Below are 25,843 nucleotides of genomic sequence, written 5' to 3'. Positions count from 1 at the left end.
ATGCCATATTTTGAGAAAATACAGATACATAATAGAATAGTATACCTGTAAAATAATCATGAAAGATTCAAAATAAAATTTGGGGAAGTGGATGTCATGTGAGATTTGCATCAACTTCTTCAAAATCCACTTAACTATCTTTAAAGATTTTTATAATTAAGTCACTTGAAAGTGGTTAGATTAATAACACACAAAATGTCTAATTATTGAAAATGTAAAAATTATTGGGTATCAAGAGTTGCTTAAAGTACACATTTAGAGATTAAAAGGGGAAGTCTTAAGGAGTATGAATTCTGATTGGTTGTACATTTGGATACCTACATATGGCTATATTATATGCAAATATTCATGAAAGAGTCCATTTAGAAGAATTTTATAACAATTTTAAAGTATCAAAAGAGAGAAAAATTCAGTTTGTCAATAAGGCTAACCTAAGGAATATTAATATCTATATATGAACAAGGAAAATAAAGTGTTTAATTGTTGTATAATAATGATGTTTGTGTTTATAGCTCTTTTTGTACAAAGGGTGCTTAGAGGTTTGTCTTGGAAGAATGGTAGTGAACAAAATCTCACTCATAGTACTTCTCTATAATAACAGTGACTACACAGACATTTTAGCAATATTTTCCATTAACATTTAATTTTTTTTTTCTCTTGAGCACTTTATAATATTGGGTACACTATGGTAGCCTATAAATGATAGTTCTTCTCTAAATAAAAACATGAAATTCCTATTAGTTGAGTTCTATTTTTGAAAGAAAAAAGGAATTTTTTTTACAATGTAAGCAAGATTGGGTGCTTTCATATAATGACTTAAAGTTCTCATTTTTAGAAGAAAAATGTAAAATTAAAAGTGAAAATGCATTAGTGAGAAAACTGGTATTTTAAGTAAACACCACAGAAAGTTAATTTTATTCTCTCTTTATTGTAAAGATCACATGGGAGGGTTTGAATGTCATTTGAGTTTCTTTTGTGCCTATATAATAATGTATTTACTGTCATATTTTTCTCCTTGGTATACCATGTACCCCCACTGTAAAAGCTATATAAAAAGTGGTATTCCTTTTTTTCATTCAGATATTTTTTTCAGGGCCTTTGCTTTTGACAAAGCAAAAAAACGATGTCATTGGTTCCCTTTCAATAGCATGTCAAATGGAGTGAGAAAGAAGCATGACCATGAATTTGATCTGTATGAAAACAAAGGTAACTCGATTCTCCTTAAATTTTAAAATCACAACTTTTAGAACTTTAATCGATCTGAGAGATCATCTAGTTTGACTAATCTCATGATTTTATAGATAATGAGAAAACCTGGCCAGAGAGGTCATGAGATGTGTCCAAGTCCTCATGGCTAATTTGTTAGTGGGAGAACTGGAATCAGGTGTTCCGATTCCCTGTCCAGTGTACCTTCTGCTGTGTCCCAGCTGCCTCTCAGAAGGGCAACAGTTGGATTCAAAACTTCCTTATAAAAATGACTAAGGCTATGTTTATATATTACCAGCAAATAAATACTTCTTGAGTACTTCCCCCATCCTCAAAACAACTTAAAAACTGATTCTTCACAGCTGATTGGATTCATTATGCAGTTAGTTAAATAATTAACAGGGGCAGCTAGGTGGCCCAGCGGATAGAGTGCCAGTCCTGGAATCAGAAAGACTCATCTTCCTAAGTTCAAATCCAGCCTCAGGCACTTACTAGCTGTGTGACCCTGGGCAAGTCATTTAACCCTGTTTGCCTCAGTTCGTCATCTGTAAAATGAGTTGGAAAAGGAAATGACAAACTATTCCAGTGTCTTTGCCAAGAAAACCCCAAATGGGGTCATGAAAAGTTGGACACAACTGAAAAATGACTCAACAATAAATTAAGAGACACTAAAAACATTCATAACCATTTCAGTTAGGGCATTTTTGGTTGGAGAGATTGCCTGACTATTTTCCTGAGGGGAATTGTGACTTGTTCCTCAAAGAATTTTGTATGTACTGCCAAAAGTGCCCCTTCAATTCTCTGAGCTTCAGTATTGTCTATTAAATCAGGACAGTAACACCTCTTCTACTTGTTTTGCAGAGTTGTTCTAAAGATTAAATGAGATAATGTATATGGAAGTGCTATATAAATCATAAAATACTAAAACAAAATTGTGCTTATTATTTCAAACAAATTATATGGTAAATTCCATGAAACAGTGTTGGCAGTAATTGTAACTTGGCTACCTGATTTCAAAATTACTATGATTAAACCCTTTCTACAAAAAAAAAAAAAGATTCAGGTGGAGATTATGATTTCTCAAGGTAATTAGATAAAATTGAGCAGGGAAATTAAAAACTAATTTATGTCTAAAATAGTGGCTTAGAAATCAAATATTCCATTAATTTTCATCTAAAATGACATTTTGTGGTCCAACTTAGCATATATAAATAGCCAATCAAATTGTGAACTCTGAGCTCTTTACTTACTCAGTGTTGTGAAAATTCATTGTAAATCTTTACATCTCAAGGTAAAAAAAAAAGTCCCTGACCTGACATAGCAGAATTCGAGACAGCAGCTTTGCTGTGGCTAATCTATTCAATCTATTCACATGTAACATAACAGTGCTTTTCATGATGGCCATTGGTTCTACACTGACCAATTCTGTCATGACAGATTTTTGGTTTGGTCAAATATATACAGTAACAGGTGTTAACTGTCAAACACAGATTTTTTTTTTCATCTGGTGTGCCATGGCCCACACCAGGTAGACATCTCACAGAAAGGCAGCTGAACACAGCCCTCACCAACTCATTAGTAAAATGAACAGTATTTCAGCTCCTGGAAAAAAGATGTCAGAAATTTTAGGAAAGCTCTTTTTCCCTTGTGTAAAATTTGAAATGCACTGAATAATAGAAAGCGAGTATATATGGCATTCATTTTTTATTTTAAAATGTTTTAGTAAGTCTAATAAAGAAGAGTGTTAAATACTATTATAGCATGATTCACTATTAAGCAGATTCAAATGGGTCCAATTATATCCCAGAAACATAACTACATATGATTTTTAAAAAAGCTATGTCATAAGGTTGATTTTAGTCATGTTTTCCAATACCAGCCCAAAGGTATCCTACTCTACATATAAATTTTGAATTTTAAGCTGTGATTGAAAATCACCTAACATGAAATTTTAAAAAGTTATTTATGTTATTTTATATTTCTTTTAAGTTGTGTTGACTACTGTAGTAATATAATTTTGCTATCGTTTTGATAGAGAGATTTGAGGGAAATGAGAAATTGTATCCATAAGAAAAAAAAATAACAGAAGCTTTTCTTAATTGCATCCACAAATAAACTTAAAAAGTGAAATCTAGACCAAGGTATTCCATAATTTGTCAGTTTTGATAATCTGAACAGATCATGGAGAATATTAACAAGATACTTTGTTCAGAATATGATTTAATGATAAATAGCCAAAGAATATTAATCATGTCAATAATATTTCATATTGGTTGGAATCATCAGAGCTATAGTTTATAAAATATGTATATGCTACTTTTAGTTTTTCTTAATGACAATGAATAGTACACATTCATTTTTAAAATGGAACTTTAAAGATATGCATAATAAAGTCTGTTAGGACATTGAACTATTATTTTTTAGGCGCATGAATCTGTGTGTGTAAACTGTATATCCACTTTGATTATTTCCCTGGTCATTGGCTAGATGCTCAAGGATAATGATGCTGAATTTATATTTATAAAGTTCTTTATGATTGCAGAGTATTTTTGTATTCATTGTCTCTATGAGGTAGGAAGAATAAGTATCTCACACCGGAGGTGTCAAAACATGCTCCTGGTGGCCCGTAAGACTTCTAAGGGTGGCTGAACTAAATTAAAGTATGCGTGGGAAATATTTAACAAAATAAATAAAAATACATATTTAATGTTAATATGTGGTTTTCTAAGTCAACATGTGGCCTGCTTGGGAGCCAATTTGACATCACTATCTTACACATTTAATAGAAGATGATCATCTAAACACACACACATATACACACACATGCATACATGCATACATAATGAATTCTGGCTACCTTAGCTTTAATTTGGCAAGTAAAACCCACATAAGGATAGGGCAAATCTCAATTCAACATTTATAAAACAATTTAGGTAAGAGTAAAATACTTATTCACAAATAATATATTCATTTATCTAAATAAGAGGCTCTACTGTTACTTTGTTAATTTTAACATCAATTTAAAGACATTTAACCAATATCATTACTTTTTTAATACCCTCAAACTTCTAGGTAGTAAATGTTTTGAATGCTTTGTGAAATCCTTAGAGTAGAATTTTTTTTCTGTTAATTGAAATAATGTATAAGGCTGAGCTAATTACTTACAGGTTTGAATGGAGTTTTTATTTCCATCTTTAAAAAGTAAAACATATGTCTCACATGCTTTTAATATTTTCTCTGCTTTCTTCCAATAGACTACATTAGAAACTGTATCATTGGTAAAGGGGGAAGCTACAAGGGAACTATATCTATAACTAAGAGTGGTATCAAATGCCAACCATGGAATTCGATGATACCACATGAACACGGGTAAGAATAGTACGAAGAAATACTAATCTAGACATTTAAAAAAATTTAATATAAGAAAATAAGTTATTTAGCCAGATTTTAGTATACTTCTACCATAATGTAAATCATTCAATAAAATACATTGAATCAGGGGCAGCTAGGTGGCGTAGTGAATAGAGCTCTGGCCTTGGAGTCAGGAGGACCTGAGTTCAAATCCAGCCTAAGACACTTAACACTTACTAGCTGTGTGACCCTGGGCAAGTCACTTAACCCTGATTGCTTCAACCCCCCCAAAAAGCAAAAAAAATAAAATAAAATAAAATACATTGAATCAGCTTGTATATGTGTGCATGTGTGTGCACATGGTTAGCAAATATGGGATATTTGGAGAAGGATATGCCAGTTTATCCTTAAAGATTTAGCATAAAAATTTCATTTGTCTTCTGTTATTTTATAATTGCTTTTATTCATATAGATATTGATTATTTATGACTGCATATATTATTAAATACATATAACTGATACAAGTTATCCCTGTGAACTCATGAGGACAAACTACAATGTATATACCTTGGAGAGTTAGCAGAAACTGAATTTTTCTGCTAAGTCCCTTTTCTGATTGCGCCTGTAGCTCACTGACTCCAAAGCCTGTGAAAACTTTTTATCTGTGAAAGTCTTTTTTGGAAGAGAAATAGTAATAGGAGACAGGTTTGGATTCACAGAGGTTCAGGGAGTCTAATGAGTGTATTCTGTGGATTACTAACTAAGTGTCTATTGTTTTTTCATTGATGCTCTCCTCAGGCATGGCTGCCATCAGATGCAAGGTGGGGAAATCTCCCTCTTGCTGGAAATACCATTTATTATTTTTTGACCTTCCATTTAAAGATATGTGGGGATTACAGACAGATTTATTAGACTGTGTGATTAAAGGATGAGAAACAAAACCCCCTAGTGACTCTTAAATAGCTAATAAGTGCCAAGATTTGGAGGGGAAATCAAATCATTTTCCAAGATTAATCTCAGATATGAATTTCATTGAATGAGCAACTAGTTTATTTGCTTGAAATATAATTAAATTTAAGAATCAGACTTATTTCAATATAAAATGCCATCAATGCTCAATCAACAAAAAATAACAATATTAATGGTCTATCCTAGACCCTTTCCTCCACCCCCAGTAGGGGTAAAACATTTGCCCTAATCCATCCATACTTTCATATTACCTGTGTTATACCCAATGGCCTACATTTGCAAAATATGTAACCTGGATTAGGAGTATAGGCTCTGACCACAGAAAAGAGCAAAGGTAACTGGTGACCAACACAAGAATGGTACTCCTGACCTTGTTCTTATTAATGTAGTACTTTATACAGTTGGGTTAACCAGCTGCAAACATTTCAGTACTAGAGATTTACAACTGCTTTTCTAAATAAGTAATTTTAAAGTCAAAATGACATTTGGTTTTCCCTAGAACATAGTGCCATCTTTGAATTAAAATAAAGAGAAAATAATTTGACTTTGTCTATCGATGATTAGCTTGGTTTCACTACCTGCATTAGGAGGATAAAATTACACTTAGATAGATCCTGCCCTTACAGAAAATGATGTAAGTTTTCCACTAACAAAGGAATAACATTTGAAATTGATCCTTCCACAGTGCCAGGACATACTCTGGACCCACAGAGGTCTATTTCAACCCCAATATTCTTGTGATAGTGAGACATCAGAGACCTAGAACTAGAGAACTGTCAAGTCCAATCGGCTGCTTTATCAACTAATTTTTCATTGTGATAGAAAGCCTTACTACAGAGACACTTTCTTATTCACTTTTTGCAAGCTCTCCATGCTTACACTATTTTAGGAAGAAGTGACCTTCATCCACTAGTTGTCCTTTTGGGGTGTGGTATATACAAACACTTTAAAGTAAAGTGCTTGATTCTTGGACCATGTTTCAGGGGTGATGAAGTAAGAAATATGCCCTTGGCTGAAGTAATGATATGTTGTTGACTCCTTGAATTGAAATACTTTATAAATAGACTTAATGGTAACATGATGATAGATGGTCAAATGAATAGAAAAGATAAAGCAGAAAGTCAGGTGACCTGGGGATATAGGTCTAGTTTCTTTACTTGCTGTTCAACATTTCCATTAATGAGGTAAATGAATGTATAAAAATCATGCTTTTTTTTTTTTTTACATCCACATAAGATACTCAGGGAAGAAAATTTAGGCTAACATCTTGAGAGTTTGAGTTAAATTTAAAATTAAATTTGAAGACTCCATTTCGAAGATTTTTCCAGCCACCCATCCCTTTAAAAGCTTTGATAGGATCAGAGTCAGAGGACCTGTTTAAAGCCTGTCTATTCTTAACCACCTGTGTGAAGTCTCTTCAACTCTGCCTCATTTTCCTTGTCTATAAAGTAGGGGGTATGAACCAGATAATGTCAAGGTTCTTTCTAGGTCAAAATCTATGTCCCTATGACTCCATGAACAGGAGCAGAGAGCTCAGTATGCTATAGTCCATAGCGGAAGGTTCAAACTGAGGAAGTGCTCCATAAATATACAATGAATGAATGAACAAGCGAATGAATGGATAGAAGAAAACACCAGAGTCAGCTAGCCTTCATCTTTATCCCGAACTTCACTATGTGAACAAATTGACCACAGTATAATGAGGAAGGAGAGGGAATAAGGATTTATATAGCAGGTATTTTGTGCTCAGCATTGTGCTAAGCATTTTATAATTATCATCTGATTTAATCCTCACAACAATTCTGTGAAGTACATGCTGTTATTATCCCTATTTTACAGTTGAGGAAACTGAGGCAAACAGAGGTTAAGTGACTTGTTCAGTGTCTGAGGCCAGATTTGAATTCAGGTCACCTGACTCCAGGCTCAACACCATATCTATTGAGCCACCTAGCTGTATGCAACATAACCAAAAACAAAGATGAAAAGGAAAAACCAAAGGCAGCTCTGAAATTTCACCTCAGGTTAAGCACAGGATGCACAAATGCCACCACTTATCACAGTGGCTGGAACATAGTGGTGTTTAATAAATAACTTGACTTAATTTGATCTTGCTCAGGCATAATAATAATACTATCTAGAATTCATATAACAATTTAAGTTTTGCAAAGTCTAGTACACATTTTATCTCATCACATTTTTGCAACAGCCTTGGGAATTAAGAGCTATTATTATCCCTATTTTACAAAAGAGGAAGCTGTGGTAGATAGACATTAAGTGATTTGTCCAGGTGCACACAATTATAACTGAAGTAGGGTTTGAACTCAGGTCTTCCTGACTACAGATCTATCAACTATAATACCAAGCAGCCTTGAAGACCAGATGTACCAGAAAGACAGAAGGGGAAATAAAAGAGAATCTTTTTATCTTGGTTTCCTGGAAAACTTTTCATAGAGTATTTTTTTAAAAAATTTATTTTCAATTTATGGAATAAAACAAGCATTTCCATAACATAGTACAATAAACAAGATGATTGTATATGAAACTGCAAATTTACTATATTAAGGCTAATACTACTAATGAGCTAATTCTTCATTTTCTTTACATTTTCTACATCCAGGAGAATTTGTTCTATTTCTTTTTTCACTACATACAACATTCCCTTCCATCTTTCCCTCCAAATCTACATAGATTGGGGTGGGATGACAAGATGTTCTCAAAATATTAGTCTTTATTTGTTTATTTGCCTCTATTCAGCATTTGATAAGAAGTACCTTGCTTTAAGCAAACCTGGTTGACCGAATTATGGTGCTGAATATGATCTCATAGATTAGACTAACCACATAATTTTACTCATAAGGAAACTGGTGCTCAGAGATGTTAGGCAATGTGCCTGCATATTATAAGTTAGCAGCAGAGGGGACAGGACTAGGTCCCTGTTCTCCATTGCTCTTATCTGTATATTCAGTTGCCCTACCAAACGTGGGCATGATTCATTATTTATAGAAAAATTGCAATAATGTATATATTCAAAAATCTAGTGCAGTTTTAATCTGCTAAAGCTTAAAGCTATCCTAGGACTTTTGGGACACCCTGAATTTCTTGAAATGAAAAGCTTTACTAAAGCATTTAAAGTAAAATGTTTATACATTACTTTTTAATACATAGCTCCCATCCTAAAGGAACTACACTTATATGTAAACCCACTTATTGCCAAGTCATTTGTTTTTGCCCTGCTTTTTAGAGACCCATGGTAATATGTCCATTTTAGAATGCAGTCTGCATGAGAAAAGTGATTGTGCCTTTTTTTAATTATAATATTCATACATATGTATGTATATATCAGGGGTGAGAAACCTGCAGCCTTGACGCCACACATGGCCTTCTAGGACCTTGTGTACAGCCTTTTGACTGAGTATAAGTTTTACAGAACAAATCCTTTTATTAAGAGAATTTGTTCTGTGAAGTTTGTTTTCAGTCAAAAGGCTGCTCTCAAGGGCCTAGAGGGCCATATGTGGCCTTGAGGCTGCAGGTTTCCCACCCCTGGTATATATGTATATCGGTAAATATTTGAAGAGGCTATTATCATAATGAAAACTTGGAAGAGGGCTCAGACAGACACACATATGGTTCAAGTCCAGCAATGCACAATCATAAAATGGGGAAATTCCTGACTTTTGTTAAAAGAATAACCCAAAATAGTTTAAGATGATGGAGTGAACTTTTAGGCAACAGTATAAAGAAATTAAAAAACAAAAACAAAAACAAATCATATCAAGATTCAAAAGTATATAGAAACTATGAAATTATTTTCTCAAGATGGTAACAAGAAACTTACTAGAGGAAGTGTACTATAGTGGATAAAGAGCCTGGCAGAGGGCCAGGAAGACCTGGATTTGAGTCTTACTTCTGACACATAATGGCTGTGTGACTCTAGGCAAGTCACAACTTCTCAGTGGTGTAGGTAGCTCCCTAAAACTTTAAGTTACAGAGAAGATACCAACTTGCACTGGTGGAAGGTGTTTGCTCAACCACTATCTCTTTATGACAGTGAAATCAAAGGTTTCGTCCCCAGCTCTCTTTGCATTCCACCCCCCTCCTCCACCAAAATTCAGAAGTATAACATATAGGAACTGTGAATTACTCTCTATGTTAGTACGAAATTTGCTGGAGAGTAAGAACCCTATGATAAACTATGAATTCCAGAAAGTAAAAATGAAGGAAAGAATTTAGAATGCAAAAAGGAAACAATTCTTGGAAAACAGAACCTGTGAGGAAAGTCTAAAAGTCTGTTTAACCTGGAAAAGTGACTATGTTTAAATGTTCTGAGTTAGCCTTTTGAAGATGTTTTCCACTATGTAATAGGGAGACTAAAGGAGCTCTTGGGTACCTTCTAACTATAGTTTTATGATCCTATGTATATGTATGTTTCACAAAAATTCAGTTATGTATATATATATATATAATATACCTCACTGTATATGATTATGTGTATACATATTATATATATATAAAGATGGATATATGCACACATATAATTATGAAATACATGTTTACAGCCAGGAATATATAACAATAATAATAACAATAACTGGCATTTACATAGGCTTTAGGGTATTTTTCATGTCTCAATTGATCTTCACAAGAACCTTATAAAATAGGAATTATTATTATCCGCATTTTACAGATGAAGAAACTGAAGCTGAGTGAGGATAAGTGACTTGTTCAGAATCATGTATAAAGTACCTGACACATCATTCAAAGTCAGGTCTTCCTGACTCCATGTCTACCAATCTATCCACTAAAGCATTTAGCTGCTGCGTATCTCTGATTTTGTTGGCAGTTTCCTCATTTGGAATTCCCTATGCCAATGAAATAGGTATTATTATTATTATTATTAATTAAAAAAGAAGATTAATAGTTCACATGCTTATAAATGCTTAAAGAGTTACAAAGAATTTTCCACACAACAGCCTTGTGAGATGGAGACTCGTAGGAGCATGGATTTAGAATTCTTTTTTTTTCTTTTTTTGGTGAGGCAATTGGGGTTAAGTGTCTTGCTCTGAGTGACATAGCTAGTGAGTGTTATGTGTCCAAGGCCAAATTTGAACTCAGGTCCTCTTGCCTCCAAGGCCTGTGCTCTATCCACTACACCACCTAGCTGCCCCTGGATTTAAATTCTTAACCCTTCATTTTACCAGTGAGGAAACCGAAACCAAGAAAGGTTAAAGGTAACATGGCTATATATATATATGCATGTATGTATGTATGATATATGTATGTATGCACACATTGATATATATAATTGGATCTTTGCAAAACTCCATTAAGTGATATAAATGAAAAGTATACATCTATGTTATAGACTCAAACTTTCTAATAAATGGAGTGTATTAGTTCACTAAATTTACATTAACATCACCCTTTTTTGTTTTTACATATCTAAAATAAAGATGATATAAGGATATGAATTCTTATATAAAGATATTTTGTACATGCTATGCTTTAAAAGATAGATTTCCTACAAACTTGAACAAGTAATTATTGGAATTAATGACTTAGATCTTGACTCATATAGTTTCTGAAGGCACAAATTTTATTGATGACCTATTTCATGCTCTGATGCAAACTTTCACATTATAAAAGGTCATTTAGTAAATGAAGTATTGATATGTTCATTGTTTTCAAAACAGAAGAAAGAATGATGATCTCATTCTTGAGTGGGCAAAGAAAAAAATATCATGGCATTTAAATTTTTTTCACTAGTAGGAAACAGGTTCCTAGGTCTTATCTTAAAAAAATCTCATTTTCATAAAACAGCATTGATAGAAATGACCATTATTAGATAAAGATATATTGAACTTTAATAATATAGTTATACTTTCTTACAGCACTGGTTAATACATTCTGTGAATATGTTATTTATGCATTCTCAGTTCTAACATAGTAAAAAAATAACTAATTTGAAAAGAAATCTAAAAATACCTATTTGTCATACATATTAGTTTGTGTTTTGAAACTGCTTCACAAGGATAACCAAAATGGAATTTTAAAATTCCCTGGCTGCACAATGTTGGCCACAAAAATTTCCCTGAGGTTTCTTGTTGTCTCTAGCTCTCTTTCTTTTTCTCTCTTGCTCTCTTTTCTTCCCTTTCCCTCTTTCTCATCCTCTCCATCTTTTCTCTCTTTCTCTCTCCCCCTCTCCTACCCTCCTTTCCCCTCCCCAAACTTTAATGTCATTAATTCTTGTATTTCTTTTCCTCCCAGAAAGGAAGAACAAACAAACAAAACACTCTCTGCCAGTGAATGAATGTTTATATATGGAGAGGAGAAAAAATATGTATATATGTATATATATAAATATAAGTATATATATAAATATGTATATATAAGCACTTTTTATGTATGTGTATATATATATATATATACACATACATAAAAAGTGTTTATTATGCTCCAAGCAATATGCTAAGTTCTGGGGATAAAAATACAAAAATAAAGCCAGTCCATGACCTCAAAGAACTTTTATTTTTCGATAGAGCAAGAATTCTTAATCTTTTTTTGTGTGCTTGTGAAGTCTATGGATCTCTTCTCAGAATAAAGTGTTGAAATTCATAAAAAATATTTAGGAATGAAATCAATGAATCAATGAAATCAACAAAGGAAATCAATCACAGTGAAACATGATTTCTCTGTCTCTGTCTTTCTCTTTCTGTCTTTCTTTCTCTGTCTGCCTCTTTCCTTCACGAATGCCAAATCAAGAACATTTATAATAGAGGGAAACAAGACATATAGGTGAATAGTGGCCAGGGCCAATCACTTTCTTACTGAAAGTTATAGACATTGATTCTGGGGCCTTAGGGGATAAGACTGACCCACACCATCCGAAATTGCAACATTGATTTAATCATGTTTCCAGAACTGGAGATAAGAGGATGGTGGTAAAGAAAGGGCAACAAAGGAGTTGGTAAGGCTCAGAAAGAAATGGCTGGAGGTAGGGAATGAAGTGAAAGCCCATGAAACTAGTCAGCAAGGAATGCACTGGACAGTGAGGCCTCAGGGGAAAACTCTAGGGCATGATCTCTGGTGTGGGCTCCAAGGCAGCTGGGGAGGGTGTAGAGGAAAAGGCCAGAGAATAGGGAGTGAAAGTGACCATCATTAATGTCTACTCTTAATGAAGTTACTGGGAACTCCAAATTTGAATGACTTGCCCCAGAGTAACAAAGTCACATATATCGAAGGAGGAACATGTACCCAGGTTTCTTGAACACAAAGTTTCTTTCCATTATTCTAGACTGTCATGGTCTTTCTCTGGCTTTTCATCATGAACTAGAATCACTGACTTTGGTCAAAATGGGAAATCTAATTAAGCAGATATTATTCATTGACCAATTTCCCAAAACAGAGGGAAAAAATGACTGGGAACTGTTCTTTAAAAAAAAGAAAATTTCTCTTTTGCCATGACCTAAACAAAAAAGAACATGTAATAGGGGAACATTTGCAATTGAGACAAATTGGCTAATGTTTCAAAGAAAAAAAATCTCTTTTTGTTGTATACAATGAGTAATTATTATTTTAACAACAGCAATAGCAACAATTCTCATGCACATAAAGCTTTAAAGTTTTAAAAAATATTTTCCTCGCTAAAGCCCTGTGAAACACATATGTTTCCAAATCACAGATTTAGAGCTGAAGGGGAGTTTAGAGTTTGTCTAGTCCAACTCCTTCATTTTATAGACAAGGAAACCAAGGTCAAGAGAGGTTCAATGACTTGCTCAAGGTCATACAGCTATTAAGTGGTTCATTACACATGAACAGTGTCAGTTCATGTATATATTTAAATGTATAACATTAAACAGATTTCTTGTGCAGAGCTTACAATTTTGTTATAGTAGATTCATTTCAGATTCATTCTGTGATACGCTTTATATGACTGGACAAGGAAATAATGAATCTTCTGATTTCTATTTCAGTGAATAAAATCTGGAATTATGAAGCAATAACTTGGAGTTTCAGTTTGTTTTCATTTTTTAGTATTCTAATTCAGATCCATCTTAAAGATCTTTAGATGATTTCTTTTGTATAATTTCAGAAGGAGCTTTCAAAAAGTATATGAATTAAAATATATTTAATATTGGAAGGATCAGATTGATAAATTCTATTTGTTTCCTTTTATGGAAGATCCATTTAAAAGTGGGTTCCATAATATGTGAAGATTTTTGAAAAAAACAATATAACCACATATAATGGGGGTAAAGTTCCAAAACCGAAAATAAAGTGAAAACCAGGGATAGTTAAAATTACCCTTGGAACTCCCTTAAGGTCACCCATAGTAATTTACAACACTGTATTTTTTTAAAAAAATTGTAGTTGAAAGGAGCTGAGTTCTCTTTCAAGGAAGGTAATCTATATCAGAGAACTTTAGACCTGAGCTGTTTGTTACAAATTGAAATGTAAATTATATTTTTCACTAAACCCAGTTAATCTGTTGATCAAGGTAGAAGAAAAAATCAGTTCTTCAAGTAGAAGGGAGGGGACAGGTAAATACTTAACTGTCAGGAAAATTATTAAAGGGAAAATACTTGAAAGAATTTCACATATGTGCTGCAGATCATAGGTACTTCACACATCTACGAGATTGGAATCCTATCCATGCAACTTTTACTCCTGTGCTTCACCACTAGACAGAAATCAGAACACCACCATAGTGGTATTCTAGCTTGCAAGAAATAAAGAAGGCCAACTAAAACTCTCTCTCCTATTAACTGCTCTACTCTAAGTAGAGGGCAGCTTGGTGGCGGAGTGGAGAGTGTGCTAGACCTGGAGTCAAGAGCACCTGAGTTCAAATCTGGCCTCAGACACATATTAGCTGTGCGACCCTAGGCAAGTCATTTAACCCTCAGTTCCTCATTTGTATAATGAACTGGAGAAGGGAATGGAAAACCATTCTAGTATCTTTGCCAAGAAAACCCCCAAATGAGGTCACAAAGAATTGGACATGACTGAAAAGACTGAACATAACCCTGACTTTGACAACACCACGAATTAGATTCAGCCCAGGAACAGCAAATACAGTTCTATTTTAAGCCTACTGAGTAGAATTTAGGATTCTGTCAGTATTATTTAAAGTATTACATCTCCCTCCCTCCCTTTCTCCTTCCTCTCTCTCTCTCTTTCTCTCTCTCTCTCTCTCTCTTTCTGTGTCTCACACACATATTTTAGTAATATTGCTGAGCTTGTAATTCAAATCATGAAAATTTCATATGCATGTAATATGACACCAGTATAGCAAAAGAAAGAACGAAACTTAAGTATTTTTCTGATTTGATTAAAACAAAAGAAGGAAGGGCAAGAATGTTATATTTCTCTTCGAATGAATCAGTCAGGGTGGGTGCATAAGAAATACCCCTGCACCTAATGACTAATAAAACAACATTTACAATAAGAAGATTTGCATGCTCTTATACTGTAATGATTATCATTTTAAAACTAGCTTTTTGCCTTCGAGCTATCGGGGGAAAGACCTACAGGAAAATTACTGTCGAAATCCTCGAGGGGAAGAAGGGGGACCTTGGTGTTTCACAAGCAATCCAGAGGTACGCCATGAAGTCTGTGACATTCCTCAGTGTTCAGAAGGTAAATTAACACATTAACGCATGGTGGGACACTCTGTTTCCCTTTAATATGGAATTCTAACCCTCCTGACTGTTAATAGAAACTAATCAAATTACCAGTGGAAATGGGCATTAGGAGTGGTTTATATGTGATTAATTTAGAGATTAATCTTTAAAAGGATTGTTAAATATGGAGGGAATATAGTTCTAGTTTGAATGTGAAATAATGAACATGGTTCTCTCCTGCAGGTGGCAATAGGAGCTGGCTGAGTTAAACCCCACAGAGAGAGCCTTGAGGTAGCTTCAGGAATCCCTTCAGGGGGAGGACAGGAGAGGGAGAAACTCTCTCTTTCATTCAGGGGTATGCACGTGTGCACACACACATTGCTCCTCCTCGCTTCGGCCCCTTCCTTACAATTCCCAAAGGGGCAGGTTAGGGAGTAGACCTGTTAGTCATGTATCAATTCCACTCACCAGACAGCTGCTTCTGTGGAAGCTTTGTCCTGGAAGACACCGGAGAAGAATATAGGATTGGGACAATGCAAGCCTTTTTACTCTGTGTGCTTTGGAGGACATGGTACGTGTGCTTTACTGGACATATGGGGAGCACTAAGCACAACACAGAATATTATCTGAGAGGTTACAGTAGGGGTTCCCAAGCTTTCTTGATTGAAGGCACCCTAAGTCTATTTTTATTTTTTTTTACCTCCTCCTGCAGCATAAATGGGCATTGTCCATGCTATTGCAGTGGAAAACTGAATGATTCACAAGATGGAAGAATAAGCATTCCAGCATTGTCTGTGGTTATATTTACTTAGGTAAATCTGGCTGCTAAATAGCTGGAACCATGAATTTTGTCAGAAATTCAACATTTTAAAAAACATACATCCAAAACATGAATTCTGCCGTATTAAGAATTCAATGTTTTCTTTTTTTTTATAAGTACTCAGGGGTTTACTGGAATGGTGCCCATTTTTTCTAGCAAGATGTTTCATTAGTCTGCTGTGAACCAAAGGCCTTGCTTGACGGTTTTCCTCCACGTACATTAATTTGATATTAGGATGATTTTCATCACTATCACTGTTGGATAATTGTTACAGAGTAATTTTTTTAATTGTTCATTGATTTAAAGTTAATTTAACTTTGTGCTAGAGCCAGTTCCATTTTTGCTTTGTAAACTATCACTTTCCATTCCATATCACATTCTGTTCATTATAACTTTCTCCATGTTTTCTTAAAAAAAAATAAACTTGCCTATGGTAACTATGAACAAGTCTGTTTTGTATGAACATGGGTATAACAAAGCATTTGAAGTAAATTTACACATGGGACAGAAGTTCCTATTTTTAGAGGGTCTCCATTGCTGCAGTTTATGTGGAAAAGTTCTGAGCTGTCCCCCAAATGTACTGACTTCAGTCAGATGACTGGCTGGCTGCTTGACTGACTGACTAACATAGACTGTTAGAGGGGAAGTGAAAGCAAAGAGCACTTTTCCAGCTTCCTTTATCTTATTAGCTTATGAACTTTTGGTCTCGGAATTATTTGCATTCATTACTACTCACTCAGAAAAGAAGGCTTAAAATTAGGAATAAGAGCAAAGAAAAGGCTAAGAGATGACTCTACTTCCCTCCCCACTCCACCCCCATATCACTACAGTTTACCCTCACTCTATTTGGAAATTATTATAAATATGAAATGGAAATAGAATATTTGGGATCTTGGACTAATTATCTTTATAGACTAATCCTGTCGCTTGAAGAACCTGTGCTGTTTGAATTAATGTTATAATAAACCATGTTTTAAAAGGGTTATAATGCAGTTTCAATTACAAAAGGATAGTCTTTTATTTTTGCAGAAAAAACCCAAAGATAGACATTATATAGAATTTATGTGGTAGCTGGGGGAAAAAAAATCTCCAGACCAAAAACTTTTAACTAGAACCTGTGTTGAAAGTCTTCTACTCAGGTATGCATATCGTTACTGTTATTGTTATTTTTATAAATAAAATAAAGTGGGACCTATCCTAAGATATCTGTTGCTCATGCTGCAATTTGCCCAATAGTTGTCTCATCATTTAATATACAAGTTTTGTATTTATTTTTATGTTTCATGGGTTGACCACCATCACCAAAATACTTGTGCCTATGTCATATTTCTAGTGAGAAAACTCTTGGAATTTAGTAAGATTGGTCCCCACAGCAGATATATAGTCTGTCACTGGGACCATACTTGAAACCTTTCCAGCTTATTAAGACCTGCCCAAGTTTATTTTTTGATGGTATAGCCTTTTAATATACAAAGTGACTTAAATGTTATGATGAGGCATCACTTTCTACTAAACTCTTCTGGGACAAATGATTTGATACAGCTTTTGCAATTTTAACTTTTAAGATGGTAGAGACTAACCTAAGCCAACTAAAAGTTGTTTGAAATTTAAGTGAAATACGTTATAAAGTAGGTATTTAACATTAGATGTCAATTACTCTTTTCTTTGAAATTTGAATCTTTCACGTATATGTTCTATTAACTGAAATGACAAATGTTCTCTTAGAGCATTAAGAACTAAGTTACACATGATATAAGGAAAACACAACTTTTATTTAATAGGCACAAAATTTGACACAGAAAACTCAATCTAGAAAATAACTAAGCACTAAAAAATAAAATCATAAGCATGATTACACCATATATTTTTTAAAAGTTATTCAAATGAAAGAGTTTTGTCATTATCTGTTGTTCTCTACCATATTGTTAAAGTCCCTCCACCAATGAATTCCTACTAATCCTTATTATATATGTACCCTACTCAATTACATTATCCATTTAAGGAAATAAATAAGTTAACTCTATGTTTATGTGTAAAGTTTGTGAAATGATGTTAACAACTCAAAAGAAGTTGAGAGGAATTAGCATGAGCTTTACACAAATAAACATCAGAACGATTTTATTTACCTGAAGATGTTTTTTTCCTAGCACAATATAATAAAACTTAGTAAAGGGATTAAAAAATAGCATAGGCACAGTTACAGAATATTTATAAATCATTCCTTTAGTGTATAAACACAGATCATCTATGTTTTTATTCTGGACAACTCATGGAACACAAAATAGATCTGTTCATTTTTTGTTTATTGCTGCCATCAGAAAGATGTTAAAGTTGCATCAGTCTTTATGGGTTTTTTTCTTGAACTTTATGTCCATCATTTAAGTCATGTCTTTTCTTACCAAAAGGAGGCTACTTAAAAACAGAACACTTTATTTGGCTTGTGTTTATGTGGCTGAGTACAACATTTTATTTTGATCTTTTAAAGTGAAGGATTCATTGTTGCTGCTATAGAAATAAAAAAGATTTTATTGATGCCTTAAAAATAAGTGAGGCAGGACCAGTAGCAAAGTGGAAGGGCCATACTTATCCTTTTCGGTGTTATAGAACTATTGCCACCTGCTGGGGTCCTTTAGCAGAAAGTCCTTTCAGAAAAGGATTTTTACTCCCTGGGCCACACCATTCCAACCAAATTTGATTGAGATCTTGGAATTCTGAAATTTTGAAAAGTGTGTATGTGGACTTGGAATGGGGAAAAGAAGATACTCCTTTGGTTTATTCTTCTCTCATTTTCTTGCCATGCATTGGATAACTGAAGGTGGTCCTCCTGTGCCTGACTAGAAACATGGGTTAGGAAAAGAGATTCCCAAAGAACCAAATAATTAAAGCTACTCACCTTGAGTAAAATGATCAAGCCATATTTCCCTTCTTCCTCCTATTCTCCTCTTTGACTCAGCCAGGTAAGTATATAGTAGAGAGTTCCCATCACTGTTTAGAAAGGGAAGAGGGGAGGGAAATGCTGAAGGGTATGACTAATTACACTTAAAATTGAGTTTTCTGATTGTGTGGATGTATGTGTGTGTGTGTGTGTGTATGTATGTTTATATGTAATATAAATAATATAAATATACATATATGTATGTATGCAGTTAGATCTTAAATCTTAGGGATAGTGTCCAAATTCCTCAGTCTGACTTTTAAGACCTTTTATTTTTTGAATCTGATGCCACTCTTACCAACCAATTACATTTATCACTATTTCCCACTGCACCCTCGACTATTAATCCTGTCGGTTCATCCAGTAGTCTCATTCCCTTTACTTAGGGTGTTCTCCCCTCATCACCTCTGATCATATTCCCTGCCTCTCCAGTTTTTCTGCCTCCTCTCTTCCTATCCATATCCTAAGGCCCATCTTAAGTCATGCCTCTGCTATTATGCCTTCCCTGATCTCAGCTGCCCATTTTATATTGCAGAACTTACCTTTATAACATATTCTGGCATGTAATCATAAACTGCTGTGATGGACAATCACATATCATCTCTGTTATGTAAATCTTGCTCCTCCAACAACTAGATTATAGGTTCCCTAAACACAGAAGCCTATATTTATATTTATTGTTGCACCCTTTCCCCATACCTCTTCTCCATCTCTCATAGCACTTACTATAATGCTGAGTACAAAGCATGTATTCAATAAATAATAATGAGATTGACTGTAATAGCCAACATGCATATAATGCTTTCGTTTACAAAATTAATTATATTCATTATCTCACTTGGTCCTCACAATTATAATGTAAGGGACAATTACTGTTATTGTGTTAAAAACATATTATTAGGGAAAAGTTATATCTGTAGGAGATAGACATAGGAGACACTCATATTTAAGCATTATATACATACCATTTACATGGAAAGCTTTTCCATAGTCTTATCCTAAGAAAAGGAAGGAACAAAGAGAATTTCACTTTATTTTGTATAAAAACAACCAGCAAGGTATAGAAGGATTGGAACTAAATAATTGTGTGAACCATTCATATGTGAAACTAAAATGTGCTGACACCTGACCTATTTGAAGGGTATCAGTGTGAAAATGAGCCATGGAGAGGACTTGGGTCAATCCAAATGCCTTCAGCAGTGTGCTGTTAACCTCCCTCATTTGCATAGTAGGTAAATGCAGAATGCAGGAGGCTGGGGCTGCTTAGTATCAGGGTGAAGGAAAGACTGAAACAGTGCTTTGTCTTTGCACAGATTAGCCAACAATGAAAGGAATCAGAGTGGGAAACAAAGTGGTGATGTGTTTATACTTGAAACACTATTATAAAAAAATGATCAATAAAAGCTCATATATTGCTGAATCTAACCTTCAAACTTTACTTGTTTATCACTGGGGCAGATTAAATTTGAAGATGGTTAATTTTTCTCCAGTTTAATATTAAAAGACACCAAATTCACCTGAAATAATAGCAGTAGACCCCAAACAAATTATTTAATGGTTACAAATTAATTTTCAGGAAAAAAAGCATTGATGTTTTTCTTCTGTATGTATGGTATGCCACAGCATCATTTAGTCATTTGAGGAATCCCATGTTCAGTTAAGGAATAGTCAAAACAGGAGATGAGAATAGAGTGGGTTTAGAGTTCTCAGTATAACATTTGTGAAGGAACTCCTTTGTCTAAAACAGAAATATTAGTTTGCTAGATAAGCTATTTATGAACAGGGATTGCTTCATAATTGGTCTTTTTATCACCAGCACCTAGTAAATTTATTGTTCTGTGAAATTTGGATTCAGTCAAAAGGCCACACTTAAGGATCTAGAAGGCCACATGTGGCCTTAATGTTGTAGGTTTCCCACCCCTGACCTAGCACAATATCTGACATATAGTAACTGCTTAATAGATGCTGGCTAGCTCACAGGTTCAGTTTATACCTTTTAAGAGGGGAAAGTACAATGAATTAAACGTAGGACAGTTTCTATTATGTGATTTTAATAACAATTAAAATATCTCCATACAAGAAAAATTTCAGAGAAATCCTATTTGGGTCAACATTATTATTAATAGAGTCTGTGGATCAATGGGATGCTTAAAAATATATCCATTGGATAACACATAGTTTCTGACACAGGAGAGTATTCTGAGTTCCTAGACTGTTGGTTACCTTCCCGGTACCTTTACCTTGGGTGTCTGGGTTTTATTTTATTATAATCTACTGGATCATTATAGGGTGAGTAACGTGCTCTGTCACAAATGGAGATAGTACAGAAAACAAATGGTTTTAGGACTTCTGGGGGAAAAGTAGCCTTGGGAGATGCTTAAATTCTCAGTCTGCTAGATGATTTTTACATGGTGATTAAGTTCTGATTTTGTTCTTGATCTAGTTGAAACTATCAAATCTTAGACAGCTAGTACTTCACATTCAGGGTAATCTGACACCATCCTAAATATGTTTTAAATTTAAGGTTTTGAATTTGATTTCACAATACACCATCTACTATTATACTATTCTTAAGCTGACTGAAAGGATATTTTTATATTAACATAAAAAAACAATTTTATAACATCCTAAGCTAGACTATTGAATTAAAGTATCATTTAAAAATTTCATGGTTGAAAGATTGATGTTTTAATACAGCAGTGGTGTCCTTTTTTGTTCTGTCTTAGGCTACTAACATGCTAATATTTACTTTTTTTTTTGGTAGTTGAATGTATGACTTGCAATGGGGAAAGTTACCGAGGTCCCATGGATCATACTGAATCAGGCAAGATATGTCAGCGCTGGGATCATCAGACACCACACCGACACAAATTCTTGCCAGAGAGGTAAAGATGTCTCCTGATTCTGTGCTGGCTCTAGTTTTGAAAGTTCTCCATATATCACCAGTTCAAGCCCTTTAACATTCCCACTTTGGGGCTGATATTGACTGTACCAGTAGACCAATAAACATAGAATCAGAAACCTCCCCTTAATACGCATGATACTTTTGACACAGTTCTCAGGACCATCAGAGTTCTGGGAAAAGGAGTTCATGATGAGGACATAATTACAGAGTTATAGCTCCTTCTGGCACTAACTCAAGTCCCCAGTGGTTGGAATTCTCACCATCAGGATAGTTCTGGGGACAATGGTATCAGTCAGGGTATGGTAGAACATTTACATGACTCATTTCCCTAACTCTTGCATATCTTGGGGGAAGGGAAAGTGCTGAAGAGGAAAATTCATTAATAATCCTGCAGGTTTGAACTACAGGAGCAGAGGATAAATTGGCTATTATTAAGATTGGCCTTTACGCCGTTCTAGAGCAGACAGTACTGTGCAGTGAAAGGAGTGCTGAATTTAGAGTCAGAGGAATTGAGTTTAAATTCCAGTTTTGCAACTTAATATCTATGTGATCTTGGGCAAGTTACTTTCTTTTGGGGTTTGGTTTTCTTATCTATAAAATGAAGGGTATGGACTAAATGACTTCTAAGTTCCCTTCAAGCTCTAAATCTATGATTCCATGAAATAAGATTCTTCCTTTTTTAGTGACATGTGCCCTTTCTGAGTAACATATATTATTAATATAGGGTATATCTCTACAGGTGATGAGAAGTAGAAACTTAAAACAAACACAAAGCTAAAGCATAGGGTTGTTCTGATGAATTAGCCAGACCAATGTTTACATGGAAATTGTACAGTGAATGTGGATGCATCCAAACTCCCAATTCCCCCCCCCCAAGAGATAGTTTGGGCCTGAATTATTCTGATAATTATCTTCATTATCCATTTCACTTTGCCTTGAAGTTTTATGGTTTTTTTTTTTGAGTAAGTTACTTCAATTTTAAATATATGAACAAAAAATGCCAACAAATAATTATAAGGAAACTTCATTTCCCCCCTTTTGTTCAGCATTTACTAAGACATTTGTTTGGTCCTTTTCTAATTAAACCCCTACTTTAAAAATGGCACCTCTCTTTTAGGTAATACCATAGGGAATATGGTAACAATTAAAATCAAGCAACAATTTTAGACTCCGCTAAATTTAATGTAGAAGAAAGCAATATGTAAGTATTTGCTTTTTTACTACTGGGACAGTGAGGACATGACCTAGAAATGCTCTATTAGCAGAATAAAGCTGTCATTTATAATGGAGCTATTGAAACACAATTTTCATTTTAAACTTAGATGTCCTACAAAAGGACCAGTTTTCTTAAAAAGCATTCTATGGCAGGTCATGTTTATATAATCCATTTTTAATTGGGTTCTATGAGATAGGGATTCAGTTTTGTCTTTGGTTCTGGGCCACCAGAAAGGCCTTAAATAATTAGCAGAGTTAACCCTATCTGGCGCCCCACACTCAATAGCACATGAATGTCAACCTTATGGTTGATGGGTAGCAAATTCTAATAAGGCACAACACCAATGAAACCTCTCTTTTTTTGCCTCATGGGATCTGTGCTTAGTTGAAAAGCACTCCTTGAACAGAGGGCTGGGTGGTGTTTCCAGGCAGATTTACATGACACGTTTCTTGGTGTGGTTTGCAGATATCCTGACAAGGGCTTTGATGATAATTATTGCCGCAATCCTGATGGCAAGCTGAGGCCATGGTGCTATACTCTTGACCCTGACACCCCTTGGGAGTACTGTGCAATTAAAACATGTGGTGAGTTAGAGACAAATTTATTGCTTCCTTTTCCTCTTGAAGGCTGGGTCTAAGTGGACAATTATCCATAAGACAGGTTAACAGCTCATTCCACCCATTCTTTGAATTTTACTGTTTTTTAAAAAAATTTAAAATAGGTTTTCATTATAATCTTTACTCCTTTACATGCACATAGTGTCATTCTTTTCAAAGTCCTTTATACATTTAATTTCATAAGTAAGGTAAAGAGACAGGTAATGTTCTTCATTGTATCAAGTGGATGAACATATGGAGAGAAATTGAGATTAACGGACATGTTCAAGGTCTCAGAGTCAATGGAAAACTGAAAACTGAGACTTCTGTTCCTCTACTTCTGGTCCTAAACTCTTTCTGTAAAAGAACATTTTCTCCCCAGAGAGAATCCATGTGCTGCCAATGTAACCTGGGCTCTCTCTTGATAAATGACATATATAAGAATTAAGGATACTAAGCATAATAGAAACTACTAACACCTTTAGTGCACTACTAGCTAATCCTGGTCTAGCTGTCTGCTCTCATATGCAGTCTGCACAACACAATTACAGTTCATCCTGCCTTATTGCAGCTCTCTTTCCTTCAGTATTCTCTTGCCTTCACATTAGGCTTTGCACAGCCAGTTTCATTACTCAATTCAATTAAAAAAATTCATCAAGTACTTACTGTGAACAAAGTACTATGATAAGCACTGGAAACAGAAAGCCTTAATATATATATATATATATATATATATACATATATATGTACATATATATATGTATTTAAATATCTTCTGTGTACAATTTTTTTGAATGTTGTGTCCTCCATTAGAATGGGAGCCTCTTGAGAGCAAGAATGTTGTTTCTGCCTTTTTTTATATTTCCAGGGACTTAGCACAATTCCTGGTGCATTGCGAGTACATAATAAATGTTTTTTAATTGAATGACTGACTAACTCCCCTCCTTAGTACTTTTGTTTGCTACTACTAATACTGATTTCCCTTTCCTCCTTTCTCAGTTTTATTTCTATAGTTAATTAATTCAACTCCACTCTACCACTACTTTGGATCCTTTCCTCCTTTGTCCTGCCACTATGTATCCCTTGCCAGCTATACCCCTGGATTACTGTTTACATGTTACCAATAAATCCTGAAGAAAGTCAAGTAACTAAGTTGACTCAGTACAGTACAAATTTATGTCATCTAACTTCAACTGTGAACTCATTGTAGTAAGATAATAATTTTATTCCTCCCTAATTGATTCCTATTCCCCTCTCCACAGAAGCTATTCCAAACCTTTACTTCTTTCCACAAGCCTCCCCATATCTTCTCAGCTGAGGACGTTGCCTTTTATTTTTTTTGAGAAAATTATTTTCCCTTTCTCTTCAAACCAAAAGCCCTGCCAACATCTCTTACTTTCTCCTTCATTTCATCAGTCTCCGAATGAGGTGGCCCTTCTCCTTTGTAATATAACTCCTCTACATGTGCCCTTAATTCCATCCCTGTCTTCTCTAGCAGATTGTCCTCACTATCCTCACTTCCTTTTTTCTAATTTTCAGTATTTATCTACTGACGTCTTCCCTGCTGCTTACAAACATGCCCAGGTCTCCCCCATTCTTAAAATAAGGGAGACCCAAGATTTTGCTATCATCATGGGCTGCTCTTCTATATTTCTACCTCCCTTCTGAGAAAATGCTGTCTATGCTCATTGCCTCTACTTCTTTCACCCAGTCATCACCCCTTGTGTAATCTGGTTTCAGCCTCATCACTCAACTGAAACTTTAAAGTCAACAGTATTTCATATTTAAATGCTCCTGAGATCTCATCCATTTGGGAATTCCTCTACAAAAAGCAAATCACAGACTATCTATGCCTGTTCTTATCCTGTGTAACTCTTGTCTGTGTTCTCCTAAAACTTCACTATATGGGGTCTCTAACTTTCTCCCAATATCTTGAATGTACAAATGGAGCACTCTGTCCATCTTTCATCCCTCACTCATGTGATGATTCTATCTTCTGTTCCTATCATACAATGTCTTGATGACATCCTTTATTGCTGTTCTACAGAGCTCTTCATTGATCATATTTTGCAGCCTTCTCACACTTACCATTGATATAAAGATTGCTTTTTACATATATTTATTTTTAGTTCCTCAGAGGCAATGAGGTACCTTGTCTTGCTGCCATTTAATAACACCAGTAAAATGTTAGTATTGAAAAGATGGGCCTTTTCTTTCATGGAGAGAAG

The 25,843-nt window shown here is 34.6% G+C and overlaps 1 protein-coding gene across 3 annotated transcripts in view; it reads left to right on the top strand.

The window, feature by feature from the left end:
• The window catches only part of HGF (hepatocyte growth factor), a 100,608-nt gene that overhangs the window by 18,578 nt on the left and 56,187 nt on the right, over positions 1 to 25,843 (top strand). The window contains exons 3-7 of one of the 3 annotated variants that reach the window (XM_027838574.1): positions 1,094 to 1,206; positions 4,461 to 4,575; positions 15,032 to 15,159; positions 21,663 to 21,783; positions 23,485 to 23,603. In XM_027838574.1, the coding sequence (XP_027694375.1) occupies positions 1,094 to 1,206; positions 4,461 to 4,575; positions 15,032 to 15,159; positions 21,663 to 21,783; positions 23,485 to 23,603 (596 nt within the window). Of the gene's footprint in view, positions 1 to 1,093; positions 1,207 to 4,460; positions 4,576 to 15,016; positions 15,160 to 15,386; positions 15,850 to 21,662; positions 21,784 to 23,484; positions 23,604 to 25,843 lie in introns of those variants that run through there. The other 2 variants (XM_027838573.1, XM_027838575.1) reach the window with 2 other exon arrangements.

Source organism: Vombatus ursinus, unplaced genomic scaffold (genome assembly GCF_900497805.2).
Source record: "Vombatus ursinus unplaced genomic scaffold, bare-nosed wombat genome assembly UNPS02014830.1, whole genome shotgun sequence".
Taxonomy (NCBI): Eukaryota; Metazoa; Chordata; class Mammalia; order Diprotodontia; family Vombatidae; genus Vombatus; species Vombatus ursinus.
Note: the sequence above shows the minus strand (reverse complement) of the source record. Positions and strands in the feature narration are given on the sequence as shown.